The sequence below is a fragment of the Barbus barbus genome (assembly GCF_936440315.1).
Source record: "Barbus barbus genome assembly, chromosome: 14".
In the NCBI taxonomy this organism is placed as follows: Eukaryota; Metazoa; Chordata; class Actinopteri; order Cypriniformes; family Cyprinidae; genus Barbus; species Barbus barbus.
The window spans coordinates 25,487,894-25,503,915 of NC_136742.1; the positions used below are offsets into that span (position 1 = coordinate 25,487,894).

Below are 16,022 nucleotides of genomic sequence, written 5' to 3' on the forward strand. Positions count from 1 at the left end.
ATTCTTTGTATTACAGGCAAGATACCGTACTTCCAGTGTGTTTTAATGAGTTCAAAATCCAGCCAATATCCACTGCGGCCCATGTCCCCTGCTATGAGTCCAGCTATTAACCCCACCATGATGAGAGCCATGATGGAGCAGAGGGCCGCATTACTGCAGCAGAAAGCCCGTGCAGCTGGCCAGTAACTGGATGACATGCCCCGTCCAGCCCTGGCAGGTGCAACTGCTTATGAACTGCTGTAAAAACAAAGTGCTGCTGGGCTCTCAAGAGCCATCCTCCTAAACCATCAGAAACTTTAACAAATAATGAGTGGAGGTCCCTGGTTTGTCAATGGATGCTCTCCATTCTTTCATAAGTTATTTGTGAATCTGACCAGTTTCACAATTTTGACATAAAATAGATATAAATAAATTATAATGTACATTTTGAAATATATATAATGCATAAACACCTTCCAAATAAATGTTGTGTTACTGGGTAGATATACTTTTTTTTATTTATTTGAGATCTTAAATCATCTGTTTACATTTTTTTGCAGGGAAGATTCTGATGTTTTTTTTTTTTTTTCTTATTGTACATAAGACTACTCAGCGGTGAAGCAAATTTAAAACTGGTTAAATAATTTAAGTGTTGCTCTAAATATTCAGATATTTATTTTTCTATGTCAGAGTATATGATCCCATTACAGGAAAGAAATTTAACAGCACACACTCACTTAGGGCCTTATCTTTTGGCCCAGGCCATTTCCTTTGACTCACTGCTAATAAGATTATGTCTAGTGTATCTGGGTCTGTGATCTCTCTGCATTTGTATGCATGGCCATTAGAAAACAGGAGGACGCCATTTGGACCGAATCCGATTTCTATCTTAACCAATGAAAAGAGCTTACATGCTTATAGAATTGAAAGAGACATTAAGAAATGAAGGCACACAAAAGCCTACAGCCTCTAAATAACGAAAGGCTTTCATTTTACTTGACTGAGACTTTTCTTGAGTATCTCTTTAGTTAATTGAAATCCCTTATTGGAGGTTATTAGATTTATGGTAGTGAATTGAACAGTGTATGAATATGTAAAATCAAATTTTTCAAGTAGCAATAATGCTTCTTGTGTAAAGGTAAAATATACAGTAAATACAGTGTTTTACAGTGTTTGTCCGCCATGCCATAGTTTTCTCTGTTCTCCTAGATCAGCGGTCTTCAGCCTGTTTCAAACCAAACCCTTTGCAGATACACACATTATAGCTGCATTTTAAGCCTGGCCTAAAATATAACACAAATAGCACCATGTTAATGTATTTATCATACATTTTTGCTGGAAGAGCCATTATTACATAGCCCTGTGTCTTGGAGGGGGAAAAGGCCTAATATTAGTGAATTTGATGATGCTGAGTTCATTTTCCTTCATGTACAGTTTTTACAGATTTAATGTATTTATCAAAATAACAAAAGCAGTCAAATGACAAAAAAAATAAAGATTTTCTCACAAAATCTGTATTTTTCTGACACTGTTTAGATGTAGTCAAACACCAATCGATGTAGTTGAAAACATCTGGTCATGTTTGCATTTACTTCTGTCACTGGCCATAATTCTAAACTCAAGATTAGGCATAAAATAACATCTACAGAATAATTCATAGAAAACTGGCTGAAGAATTAAATAACTAGCTGCAACCTGGAATCATGTATTTGTGGCAGTTTATTACAAGACTTCTTCACCCTAGGAATGGTTGTTGAAAGCAAATATGCTACGAAATCTGTCATATTTTGTAAGAAAGTGTGATATGCTAAATCAAGCAGGCACTATTTTTGATCAGCACCCCAAAATTAGTAAGAAACAAGTATTGTATTTCATTCAGCAAATATGATGCAGGGCAATGTAATATAATGCTCTTAAAAAATATTTATAATTATTTATATACAGAGTCATTTTCTTGTACATTATATTAAATTTGCGTAATATTTTAACATGAGTGGGACAATTAAATATTTATCTTGATTTTGTTTACAAATTTTTATTTATTTCACTAAAAATAGCTTGGCATTAACAATAATTGGCAGACCCCTTCCAGTCCCACTGTTGAAGACCCCTGGCCTAGACCGTCATCAAACTGTGCGGATTTACTGTAAAATACAGTCGTAGAGTAAACCAGATGTATGTGTGTAATATTTGACTTTACTTTGACCAACAGTGATTTTCAAGATGGTGATCTGAGGTCACTGTCCATTCTTGTTCCTGTAACATATTGCATGTTCAGTGCAAATATTGCGGGTATGACAATTTCAACCAGAAATACTTTGTCTTATTCAAGAACACACTGATCTATATTTTCAGTAACAGTAAGGATCAGAATGACCTAAAGTATGTCCTTGAATGTATTCTCATAATCCACTGCAGTGTAAAAAAAGCAAAATGACAAGAACGAGAGTGAACAGCCAGCCACATTTTGAGTGTCGCTGTACATATGGGCTACAGATGGTTATAGAAAGACTGTATAATGTTTATACTGTAGTGACTGCAGCAGAAGGCTGTTTCTCTTTAATCAGGACATAGTGAGACAGTTAGCTGTAACTGCTTGACTTTGAACAGAGAAGTAGGCCAGAGAAATAATCTCACTTTGAAGTTACAACATGCAGCTTCCTGCACAGAGCAGAGAGGACGTCAACCGTGGATATTCCTATATGAATTAACAATACACATATCAATGACACTGTCTGAAACATGCATAAAATAGACAATGTTTGTCTGACTTTGAGAAAAATCACTGTCAGTTTACAGTGAGAATGCAATGTTTACGAGGTAGAACCTCAACTGTTGATTCTCAGAAGGCTTTGCGCACTATAGATGTATAAAATTCATGTTTAGGGCTTAAAACTTTATATTAAGAGGTGACAGAAGTTGTTCTTACAGTTTCTTTTTTTATGTGTTTGCTATTCGCATGACCCCTGAGAACACTGAAAATGTTAGTTTCTGATGTGCTAAATTAGCCTGTAACATTGAATTTCAATAGAGGCTGCTAAATGATCTTTCTTTCATAAGACTTGCGCTGATGATGTGAGGTTAAAAACCTAGAACTTGTCACCTTTGTTAAAGCTTGTTTAGCTTATAAAAGAACAGATCGTTTTTTCTTTCATAAAGTAGACAACGGGGATTTTGTGGTTTGATTTAGCAGTCTAATGTCAGATTGTGCCATAATTTGTCATCACATCACAAAGACCTAATTTGCAGTTTTAAATATGTCAAACTGTCATGTTCTTATGAATGTTGAATAAGATCTGTCAGTAGAACCAAGGAAATTTTGACTAGTGTTGTTGTTGTTGTTTTTTTTATTCACATCTTGTTGGATTTTATCTTGGAGTGGGCAAAATTCTGGTAATAAAGTAATCGCTTTGTGCAAACTCGTCTGTGACAATTTCCTTTTTTTATGGACTTATTCGTTTGGATGAAAAATTTATATTTTATTTGCATAAATAATATGTGCCAAATGTGTCAAAAGCCAAATGTGTGAAAGCAATTATAAATAAATGATAGAGAAAAAGCACTCTGTATAATTCAGTCTTTCGAGGTTTTGTTATGAATGAAACATCAGAGTGTTTTTTATAATATATATATATATATATATATTTCATTGCCTTTTGACTGTGATAATCATTTTTCTTTTGGCTCTAGTACCTCTGCCATTGCTCTTAAAAACAAACAGCAAAGGAACCATTACAAAATATTAGTAGTTAAGAAGCTAATAAGTGACATTTTCTTCTCAGTTATTGTTTTTTCTAAACACTGTTTTTGACAAATTCCTGTATATTTTCCATATAAAACAAAAAATATCAATCAATCAGTCAGCAAACAAACAGAAACTAAATTAGGTTAGTTTACTTGCTAAATATTAGCTCAAATGCATTTTGTTCACAGTGTATTTAGTAACCTTCGGTCTTCTAAACTTTGATTCAAACCTTGTGTTTTCCCAGCATGATGTTACTGGTGGATATATCCACAGCTAGCTAATGTGATCTTGTTTTTTCAGTCTTAAAAATGTAAAAACTACCTTACCTTGCATGACAGAAAGCCAGGAATCAAATCCACCCAGAGGAAAAGGCTCAACAGTATATCCATGAGACATTTTTTTTACATATTAGCAAGTGCTCCCTTACAAAAAATAACTGCAGTACATTGAAGTACAACTTCAGTAAAACTGCTGTAAAAAGTAGTATAACTGCAGTACAATGAAGTACAACTGGACATTTGCAGTATAATGAAGAATATAACTGCAGTTCATTAAGGTTCAACAGCAGTAAAACTGCAGTACAATGAAGTGCAACTGTAGATTTGCAGTATAATGAAGTACAGATACAATATAACTGCAGTTCAATGATACGCTGAAATGTATCTGAAGATTTCAGATGCAAAAACTTCTAAGTCTGACTGATTACATTTATTTTTTTAGCTTTTTCTTTTTTTTAATAAAGTTCCTGCTAGTTCCAGTAATTTCACTTAAATGGCAAAGAGGTTCTTTTCTTTGCCATTATATGCCATTATGACACACAGAACTTAAGTCTGATAGAAAGACAAAACAACTGGTTTAATGCTGTTTTACTACACTTTTACTATAATAAAAACAAATTATAATTATATTATGAAATCTTAAAAACTAATCTAATAAAACATGAACATCTCAATCCAACTAGTGAAAACCCTGTGTATAGATGCATTTAATTATGCTATGGCTCCGCAATTTGTTATAAGCAGATCTGTAGAAATTAGCCATTGTCCAGCTCAGTTCAGTTCTCAATAGCATCAGTACATCATTTATAATAATGGAATGAGCAAAATTGCACTGAATATACTGTGTATTTGTTTGTTTCTAGGAGAGTGTCAACCCCTAATTGACATGAGGGGAAAAAATCATTAAAAAGTGTTCAGCGTACAGTGTACTTTGCAACAGAGGAAGCATTAAGAAAGAGGAGAAGAGAGAAAGTGAAAAGGCACTCAACAAATGTTGGTGAGACTTTATTTCTGGAAATGCATTAAAGGTCACTCAAATTCAGCCACAAATGTAAACCTGATTATAGATAGTATTTAAATTAGATTAATAACTCCAGCTACTCGTAGGCCTACAGTCCTGTATATTTCACACTAAATTGTGATGCAGCCTGAATCATAATCACACCATGTTCATTTGTTGGCCAGACGCGAACTGATCCCTAAGCTAAACATACTTTCTCCCAAGCATTTTATTCCATGCTGTCACCTGATAGAGTTTGGGTTCCTTTATCTCAATTCCTTAGCATATCCAACAGCGCAGAAAAACTTGATGATGTAACAGAAACTATGGACTCTCTCTTTTCTAGCACTTTAGATACAGTTGCTCCTTTACGCTTAAGGAAGATCAAAGAAAACAGTCTGACTCCGTGGTATAATGAGCACACTCGCACCCTAAAGAGAGCAGCCTGGAAAATGGAGCGCAGCTGGAGGAAAACAAAACTAGAGGTATTTCGTATAGCCTGGCGGGAAAAATACCCTATCCTACAGAAAAGCATTAAAAACGGCTAGATCTGATTACCTTTCGTCTCTTCTATAAGAAAACAAACATAACCCCCAGTATTTATTCAATACAGTCACTAAAGTAACGAAAAATAAAGCATCAACAGGTGTTAGCATTTCCCAAAAGCACAGCAGTAATGACTTTATGAACTACTTTACTTCCAAGATCGATTCTATCAGAGATAAAATTGTAACCATGCAGCTGTCAGCTACAATATCGCATCAGATAGAGCACTATAGATCCCCTGAGGAACAATTCCACTCATTCTCTACTATAGGAGAGGAAGAATTGTATAAATTTGTTAAATCATCTAAACGTATGTATGTTAGACCCTATTCCATCTAAACTACTAAAAGAGCTGCTTCCAGAAGTCATAGATCCTCTTTTGGCTATTATTAATTCATCACTGTCATTATATGTCCCCAAAACCTTCAAATTGGCTGTTATTAAGCCACTCATTAAAAAAAACACAACTTGACCCCAAAGATTTAGTTAATTACAGACCGATCTCAAATCTCCCTTTTCTGTCAAAGATACTAGAAAAGGTAGTATCCTCGCAATTATATTCCTTCTTAGAAAAAAAAATTGTATTTGTGAGGAATTCCAGTCAGGAATAGCCCGGTTCTGTCAACACTTCATTGGCTCCCCATCAAACATCGTATAGATTTTAAAATCTTGTTAATTACTTATAAAGCCCTGAATGGCTTAGCTCCTCAGTACTTGAGCGAGCTCTTATCACATTATAGTCCTCCACGTCTGCTGCGTATACCTAGAATATCAAAATCGACGGCAGATCCTTTTCCTATTTAGCACTCAAACAGGTCAGTTTAAATCTAGATTAAGACACATTTCTTTAACCTGGCTTACACATAACACACTAATACACTTCTATTATTCAAATCCGTTAAAGGATTGTTAGGCTGCATTAATTAGATCAACCGGAACTGGGAACACTCCCCATAACACATGATGTACTCGTTACATCATAAGAAGAATGGCATCTACGCTAATATTTCTCTGTTTCTATTCTGTTTCTCAGTCCGTGTCCGGATCAGATGGTGAATTGGCGCCCGGGAGATGATGTTTGTGGCCCTGATGTTTTTCTGGACTTTGATTCTCTCTGACTGGAAGGTGTGCATTAAAACAATAATTACAATCGGTTCAATTGCCATTTTAAATCAATGCGCTGCTTTTACTGTAGCACACACATACCATCAGAATGCTAGATCTAATGACCTGTAACCAAACAAACTAATGACAATTAACTTAGGTTTACCCTTCCAATCAAATTGTACTTCACAAACATTAAAGGGGATAGTTCACCCAAAAATGTAATAATTCTGTCATTAATTACTCACCCTCATGTCGTTCCAAACCCGTAATACCTTTGTTCATCTTCAAAACAAAAATTAAGATATTTTTGATGAAATCCGAGAAGTTTCTGACTCCTCTATTGGTAGCAATGCAACTTACACATTTAAGCTCCAAAACAATAGGAAAGACATTTGTGAAAGTAATCCATGTGACTCCAGGGGTGACTCCATGTGACCTCAGTTTTGTCTTCTGCCTCATGAACACAATACTCATGTGTTGTGACGCTCTCATGAATGCACATTACAGATCAATATTTTTGTAAATAAGTGGTATATTAGTTTTTTTTTGGGGATGCAAAAACATGTTGCTTCATAAAATTGAGTTAAAACAACTGGAGTCACATGAATTACGTAAATGATGTATTTCCTACCATTCTGGAACTTGAATGTGTAAGTTGCATTGCTGTCTATGCAGGGTCAGAAAGCTCTCTGATTTCTTTAAAAATATCTTTGTTTGTGGTCCAAAGAGGAATGACGGTCTTATGGGTGTGAAACCACACAAGGGTGACTAATTAATGACACAATTTTCATTTGTGGGTTAGCTATCGCAGTTTTAACTTAACTTTTAAACCTAGCTTTAACAGGTGTGTATTACACAATTTTAATCAACTTCAATGGAGGCAACCCGTTTCATATTGTGTGGTTCTTTGCCTCCACCTCATGCATTAAAATCATGTAAAGGACACCTAGCCATGGATTAGCCCTTATTTGTGAACAGGGTTATAGGTTACACAAAGTATTAAATGAAGGGGGCACAATAACTGAATATATATATAACATATATATATTCTATATACTGTATTTGAATAGTATATTTAAATGATATACTTGTATATTTGTAAATTGTGTTTTTTTTTTCCATTATTATTATTATTATTTAAGTTTAGAATTTTGAATGAAAAAACAAAATGATAAAGCTCATTTGTGGAGGTACAGTATTTAAACATGATTGTGTCTATGATTTTTTTCCAGAAATGCATGTTATTGTGCAAGGGGTAGTTGCATGGACTATCAGTGGAGGGACAGAAAGCACTGAGATTTAATCATAAAGATCTTCTTTCTTGTTCTGAAGATGAACAAAAGACTTGCGGGTTTGGAGCGAAATGAGGGTGAGTAATTGATGACAGAATTTTCATTTTTGGGTGAACCAACCTTTTAACTACTTTCAAAGACATTGTTAATGCTGACCATTATGTCATAAGAAATGAACTGGTATGAATACGTTTCACAAACTCTTGGTGACATCACAATTCAGGATTTATTTTAAGCATACTAAATATGCCTGTAGTGAAAAGTGTAACTGAAACTTGAGAATTTCTGATGGTTTTTGTTTGTTTGTTTTTCCAGACTACATCCAAAATAGTGTTTCCACATCTGAGATAAAGGCAGTCATAAGAACCAAGCGGAACGATGAGGTCAAGCTCTTCAAAAAATTAAACATGCCTGAGTAATGAGGAAAGAAAATATGCATGATTGTGTGATTTGTAAATAAACACTAAATAGCTACATTTAGTGTAACTCTCAGCCTGTTATTTTAAGTTTAAAGAAAAGTAAAATAATTTATTGTTGCATTGCTGTTTGAGACATTGACTGTTGTTTTGAACCTTAATTCATTATATTGCAGATGTGTGCAAATAAAACTTGTTATTCTGAATATTCTGGTTGCATTTCAGTGTTACTGTACAGCATTTTATTAGTATTGCACTTTGTATTGAATTGTACTTCAGTCGTATTATATATTGCAGTACTACTGCAGTTTTATTGCAGCTCTGAATTATCTGTGCAATCAGTCCAATGGAAGGGCCAGGCGTCACGGGCGGGTGACATCACGACCAGGAAGCTTTAAAAGCACGTGAGGTGGAGCCGGCTTCAGCTTTCTGTCATTCAGCAAGCGCTCTATGTGTCTGTCAGTCCGATATTTGTTTTGTGAGTCTTATTTGGTGTTGTTTGTCAAAATAAAGCATTATGTCCAAGGCCACAAGTAAATCAAAGCATAAGGGCGATCTCGGATCACGCTTGAAGTTGTGTGTTCCTCCCTGCTCTCGCTACAATCACGAGCGGGGATACACACAGTTTGTGCGCGGTCTGCCTGGGCGCGAAGCATGCGGAGTCGGCTCTCGAGGGAGCCGACTGCTCACACTGTGAGCGGCTGCCGCTACGCACGCTTCGCTCCCGGAGGGCTCTCTTCCAGAAGGGAGCCTTTGCGAGTGTTCCTCACGGTGCTGGCCCCGCGGCTACCGAGGCAGAGCGGCTGCTGCGCTCGTGGGGCTCGCACATGGATCATCAGATCCAGCGCCCGTTCTCTGTGTTCGGAAGCCCCGCGGTTTCTTCCCCTCAGAGAGAGGGCTCGGCGCTCCGCTTGTCTTCCTCCGAGGAGGTGGACGTGAAAGACGTCGATGAGCTTTGTAAAGCTGCAGTGTTTGCACAAGCATATTATGAATGACGACATCATTATATTCGTGCTGTCAGATCTAAGATAAAGGGCTGATTGTGCTTTTCCCCGCCGTAAGATCTCGCGGTTCCGGTCCGCCACTGCTGAGGCATGGCTGCGAGTGAGATCGCGGGGATTGCAACATGGATCTGGCGGATGGGTTGGAGACGGGTTCGCCCTATCTCCACCTGCATTCCCCAGATCTAGCGCACTCGCTTGGGGCTGGAAGCACGCGGTGCGGTTCTTCCCCCTTTTAGTGAGAGCTCGCTGTTGCAGCGCGAGTTGCCGAGGCGACCGCGTGCATTACTTCATTCTCATTTTTATTATGAATCCTTTTCATATCACTCAAGCATTTACTCCCATACCTAAGAGACCACCTCGTGTTGGTGTGCACCGACACCACGTCGGTGGTCTCGTACATAAACCACCAGGGAAGTCTGCGGTCACGACCCTTGTACAAGCTGGCGCACCAGATCCTTGTGTGGTCCCAGGGCAAACTCCTCATTAAGAGCAGTGCACATTCCTGGGCATCTCTATGTGGGAGCAGACATTCTGTCGAGACAGGGGCCGAGGCCGGGGGAATGGATGCTTCACCTTGAGGTGGTGAAGCAGATATATGGAGAGTGTTTGGCCAGGCACAGGTGGACCTGTTTGCGACTATAGTGTCAGTTCAATGTCCCCTCTTGTCCTCTTTGACTCCTCCAGCTCCTCTAGGACTGGATGCTATGGTACAGACTTGGCCGAGGCTTCATTTGTACGCTTTTCCCCCTATCGCTCTGCTCCCGGTAGTTCTGGCGAGAGTGCGCCGGGACGAGGTCAGTCTACTTCTGGTAGCGCCATTCTGGCCGGGCCGAGTATGGTTCTCGGACCTGATTTCTCTCCTCGACGGCACTCCATGAGAGATTCCCGTCAGGGGAGATCTCCTCTCACAGGCGGGGGGCACAATCGTCCACCCTCGCCTGGAGCTGTGGAAGCTGTGGGTGTGGCCACTGAGGGGGCACAGCTCATAGCTTCCTGTCTCTCAACCGAGGTTGCTGAGACCATCCTCCAATCCAGAGCTCCCTCTACTAGGAAACTGTACGCCCTGAAGTGGAAGCTCTTCACTTCATGGTGTGGAGGTTGCCAGCTCGACCCAGCTAACTGCCCGATTGGTACAGTTCTGGAGTTCGTGCAGGCCCGTCTCTCCGCAGGGTTAACCCACTCCACCATTAAGGTGTACGTGGCGGCCATTGCGGCCTATCACGTTCCTGTCAGTGGTCAGTCAGTGGGTAGACACCCCCTAGTTACACGTTTCCTCCACGGTGCGCTGAGGCTGAGGCCGCTGGTACGTTCACGTGTCCCCACGTGGGACCTGGCTGTGGTACTAGAGGCTCTTTGCAAGGCTCCCTTTGAGCCCATTGAGGAGATATCTGACAGACTCCTCACCATTAAGACTGCCTTCATTCTGGCCATTTCCTCTCTAAAGAGAGTTGGTGATCTACAGGCCCTTTCAGTGGCCCCTGCCTATCTTGACTTTACCCGAGCGGGGTATGTACCTAAAGTTCCCTCTGTGATGCCACAGCCCGTCATACTTCAGGCCTTCTGTCCTCTTCCCTTCCGGGAGCCCGACCAGCAGAAGCTTGGATAGTGGATGCTATTAATACTGCCTATGAGTGCTCTCAGCTCCCCTTGCCGATGGGAGTCAGAGCTCACTCAACCCGAGGTGTGGCTGCGTCTCGAGGCCATTCCTCCAGCATCCCTGCCAGTGCATGCTTCATTCTTAGAAGCTGAAGCCGGCTCCACCTCACGTGCTTTTAAAGCTTCCCGCCCGTGATGCCTCGCCCTTCCATTGGACTGATTGTACAGATAATTCAGAGCACGGTCACGCTGAAGGCGTTCCCAAAGCGTACCTGACACAGCGTCTCGTTCCCTTCGGGGAACCATGGTTACATGCGTAACCTGAGACGTTTCTTAGTAGTATCCAGCAGGTCTAGTATTCCAAATATAATTTTTTATTCACTATAGCCAGTATGTTCTTAACTTTAAACTATCTTTTAAAGTTCATCTACACTCAACTTCACAAAACTGTTAATAAACATATTGAACACTCTTTAAACCAGAAATTGTGTACCTTCTTCGGTTTCTTCAGAGATTACATGGCTGCTATCTGGGCCATTGATATTTTTAATTGAATCTAATCTGCTCAGGAGAAGCTGGTGAATAAATTCTGACTTTGCTGCTGTAATTCCCTATAGTCTGCCCTCTTCAAACCCACATCTGTTGAGAGCAACATAAAACGGGTCCACTATTTTAAGACGAATTCTCCATGGCTGCCTGGCTCTAAAAAAAAATACAGGATCTAAGCCAAGGTTCTGGATTCTGGGCCTCAGTCTGGATAAGTAGTGTGGCTCAAGCAGATCACATCAGCTGATGAGTGAATATATCTGGGTCAGCTAGATAACTACATGACCACAATGTGCTCAAAGCAGCTCTATATAAATAATTCAGAAAGGGTGGGACATTTTTCTTTCTTTAGTAGTATATGGAAACCAGAGCGTGACAACCATGTATGTACAATAATTATAATAATAATAATAATAATAATAATACAATAACAAATAAATATTGTAAAAAATATTATTAGAACATAAAATAGCTTTTAAAATATTAAAATATGAAAAGTTAAATATAATTTTTTTATATATTATAAAATTATATTTTTTCTTTCTTGTGGTGTCAAAGCTGAATTTTCAGCAGCCATTACTCCAGTCTTCAGTGTCACGTGATACTTCAAAAAATTATTCTAATATGCTGCTTTGCTGCTCAAGAAAATATTTCTAATTATCAGTGTTGAAAACAGTTGTTCTGCTTTTATTTATTAATTTAGTTTGAATATTTATTTTATTTAGTGAAAGTGACGTGGCCAAGTATGGTAACCCATACTCAGAATTTGTGCTCTGTATTTATCCCATCCAAAGTGCACACACACAGCAGTGAACACACACACCGTGAACACACACCTGGAGCAGTGGGCAGCCATTTATGCTGCGGCACCCCAGGAGCAGTTGGGGGTTCGGTGCCTTGCTCAAGGGCACCTCAGTTGTGGTGTTGAGGGTGGAGAGAGTGCTGATTATTCACTCCCCCCACCTACAATCCCTCGCGGCCCGAGACTCAAACCTGCAACCTTTAGGTTACAAGTCCAACTCTCTAACCATTAGGCCACGACTTCCATTTACTTTATTTTTGTAACATTGTAAAAGACTTTTGATCAATTTAATGGTCCTTAATTAATAAAACTATTAATTAATAAAAAATTATTTTAATAAAACTATTCATTTGATTAAAGTATTCATTTCTTTCAGTAATAATAATATAAAATGCAAAGATACAATACATTAACTTCCTTCCAAAGGTAATAATAAGTTACATATTATTATTATTATTATTATTATTATTATATATAATTGTATATCATATATATTATGTGTATAGCATATATTACTATAATTGTAATTTTATAATATATAATTTTAGAGTTCTAATTGTGAAGTTCTTCACTAATTCTATCCATTAATTTTGGTACAATCATCGTTGGTAAAATCCTGAAGCTAAATTGGCTTTTCTGTTTAAATGAACTGCACCTAATATTCACAAAAAAAAAAAAAAAAAATGCAGTCAGTGTGTCTGAGAGACAACAGCTTCCCCAACAGACAGTATTTGAGCATACAGTATATGTTCCCCCCCAAAAATAATCCTCTGGTCTTATGTCTCTCAAAGTATTTTAACACACATGAATGAAAGTCTCATTGCAACAAATCATGTTCAGTTACTGTGTCATTCATCATGGTTGTATTGCATGAATATCCATGATTCACAAACTCCCTGCTGCTGCATAAAAGCAAGCAGTCTTCTACTATCATCAGCAGCGAAGGTTCCTCCGGGCAGTGCTTCATCTCAGTGCTTCATCTCCATTTAAAACAGCCCGGTTTAGACGAGGCCAAATTCTCCAATATGGAAACTGCTGCCTCGAGAAGACAGTGTGACTGTGAATCTAATATTAGCACTGGCATCCCATGGTCTCGGTGGACAATAAAAGCCCTGGAGATAAATAGGTCTGCACATGAGGAGCGACTCCTTGTGAGTTTGTGGAAATAAAGAGGCGATGCATGTGGAGAAGAACAGGAAGCACCATTATGGTAAGCAAATGTAAGACATGGTCTTAAATATGACGAATGCTTTTTAATTAGACTCTCCACTGCAGTGTATTACACGTGTGGCGATCAGAGAGCCGCAGCCTGATTGTGTGAGCTGTTATGATGACACCCTCACTAAATAATGCAAGAGGCCAGTGGTTGTGTGCTGCGTTTGAACGCGAGGGCTCAGGGTGTGTCCACAGCAGACTCAGCAGACGCTCTGAGTGGGCGGCACAGAATGAGATCAGGACAACCGGAAGATTTTGGCACCGCTTTTGTGCACTCTCAGCAAACAAACTGTCCCTTCAGAGTGTTAACGATGACTTTAAACGTATTAGCTGCAGACATAAGCTAAAAAGGCTTTATGGACTTTATGAGCATTTCCTAATCTTCTAAAACCTTGTTTACATGCTAGATGTGTACTTATGATACCTCAAATTACACAGTTTGATATTACTTTTCTAAACTATTGGACCATGATTTTTCAAAGAGATTTTATCATGAAGTATTTGTTATACGTTGGACTGTAGTTTGCAAAGGATATATTTACACTACAGTTTAAAAGTTTGGGGTCAGTAACATTTAATACTACGGAGCCCCTAAGAGCTCATGGTGGTGGAAAGATTTCGGGGTGGGTGAAAAATTCGGGGTGGCAGGAAAAAATATTTTTCAAATCTTTTGCGTTCTCTCGCAAAACTTTGCAAAGTTTTGCCAGGGAACGCAAACATCTTTTCACCCACCCCGAAATCTTTCCACCACCATGAGCTCTTAGGGGCTCCGTATAATACTGAAAGAACTCTTGTCCTCTGCATTTATTTGATTAAAAAGCAAAACAGTAGGCTAATAATGTGAAATATTATTACAATTTAAAATATAATAATATATAACTACTGTATTTGAAATTTATTTAAACGTATGTAGTATGAAGTATGTAGTTTTGTGAGTTTGGAGCCCCCTACAGTTCAGTGGGTGGAATTCACTGTCGTAAAAAGGCTGTACATGACTACACGTGCATTAGTGGCTGCCGTAAAGCAATTTTTCGTACCCGTTTACCAAACTTAAATGCTCTCATATTGAACGGATGTTCTGGGGAGAGCTTGGGAAAGAAACAGAAGCAATTCACCGTATTAGAAGTCAATATCATCAGAATAAACCACTATTTTAAGGTAAAAACTTGTGTACAGATCCTTTAAAAATGTAAAATTACTTCAAAATCTTTAGTGTCACATGATCCTTCAAAAATCTTCTTTTTTTTTTTTTTTTTTCAGATTTGGTGCTCAAGAAATATTTCTTGTTATCAATCTTGAAAATAGTTGTGTAGATTAATATTTAGGGACAACTGTGATACGTTTTGTTCAGGATTCTTTGAATAGAAAGTTCAAAAGATCATAATTTATTTGAAATATATAACTTCTGTAACATTATAAGTGTTTTTGCTTTTACTTTTGATACATTTTCAATGCATCCTTGCTGAATAAAAGCATAATTTCCTCCCCCAAATATAAATTTCTCTCTCTAATTATAGACCTACAATTAAACAACCTGTTAAAACAAAGCAAAATTAACATCTGAATTCAAAGAAACACTGATTCATAGGTTTAAACTATGTATATCAATATTTATTGGCTGCTTTTTTTCCTTTCGCAGTTTAGTTTCAGTTACATAATTTATCTCAGCAATTTGAAAGGACATATACACATATTTACTTCCATTCAACGTGTTCCTTTAAACCACATGTATTGTTCTGCATGATAATACCTCTATACTGCATGGGCTTCTCAGCACTAACACCCTATTATACAATCAAAGTGATATGGAAAAGATAAGCCAACAATCAAAGAAATACCAAATGTATTGTTCCTGTAGTCTTTAGAAAAGCAGGGGATAATCGTCGGTTTGCTTTGGTTGTAATGGCAATACATGTACGTATCCATAGAAAGCAAGGCTAGAAAAATTGAGACAATTTGATCAACATTCCCATTGCCTAAAATACAAACAAGGCTGTTCATAATGCAGCATGATCAAAAACATATACAATACAGGAATACAAATAAATTCAAGGTGTATTGAAATACTGATCATGGCATTAACACAGCTCTACTAAATATATACTGTAACAATTTACACCATCGTTTGAGGCCTTCCTGCTCATTGTATCTGAACGTGACAGAGGAAATGTAATAATGACTACATAACGCCATTCTCTCAACCCAAAGTAGTGACATTACTCTCTGGGAAATACATTCTCATTCAAACAGCCAATTTTCAACTTTTTGTTCTCCCTGTTTCTGTTCAGGATGATAAAGGTTTTAGAAACAATTTTCGCTCCTCGGGATGTTAGAAGCCCAGTGAGTCATGAGAGTGGGCAGACTTTAGTTTCAGCAAATAAAAAACAGAGATCACCTATCTAAACACAACAAGCTGTCCACAAAATATAAAAAGTCATACTTTTGTTGTGGCAATGACAAAATCTGGTATAGATTAAGTTAAGCTACAGATGGGGA

At 38.1% G+C, this 16,022-nt stretch overlaps 1 protein-coding gene across 1 annotated transcript in view; it reads left to right on the forward strand.

Moving 5' to 3' along the window:
- The window catches only part of LOC306880222 (uncharacterized protein), a 36,980-nt gene extending 35,542 nt beyond the window's left edge, over positions 1 to 1,438 (forward strand). Inside the window, exon 23 of the mRNA XM_079433596.1 lies at positions 17 to 1,438. Within this exon, the coding sequence (XP_079289722.1) occupies positions 17 to 186 (170 nt within the window). The 3' untranslated portion in view covers positions 187 to 1,438. The remainder of the gene's footprint in view (positions 1 to 16) is intronic.
- Positions 1,439 to 16,022: the final 14,584 nt, after the last annotated feature.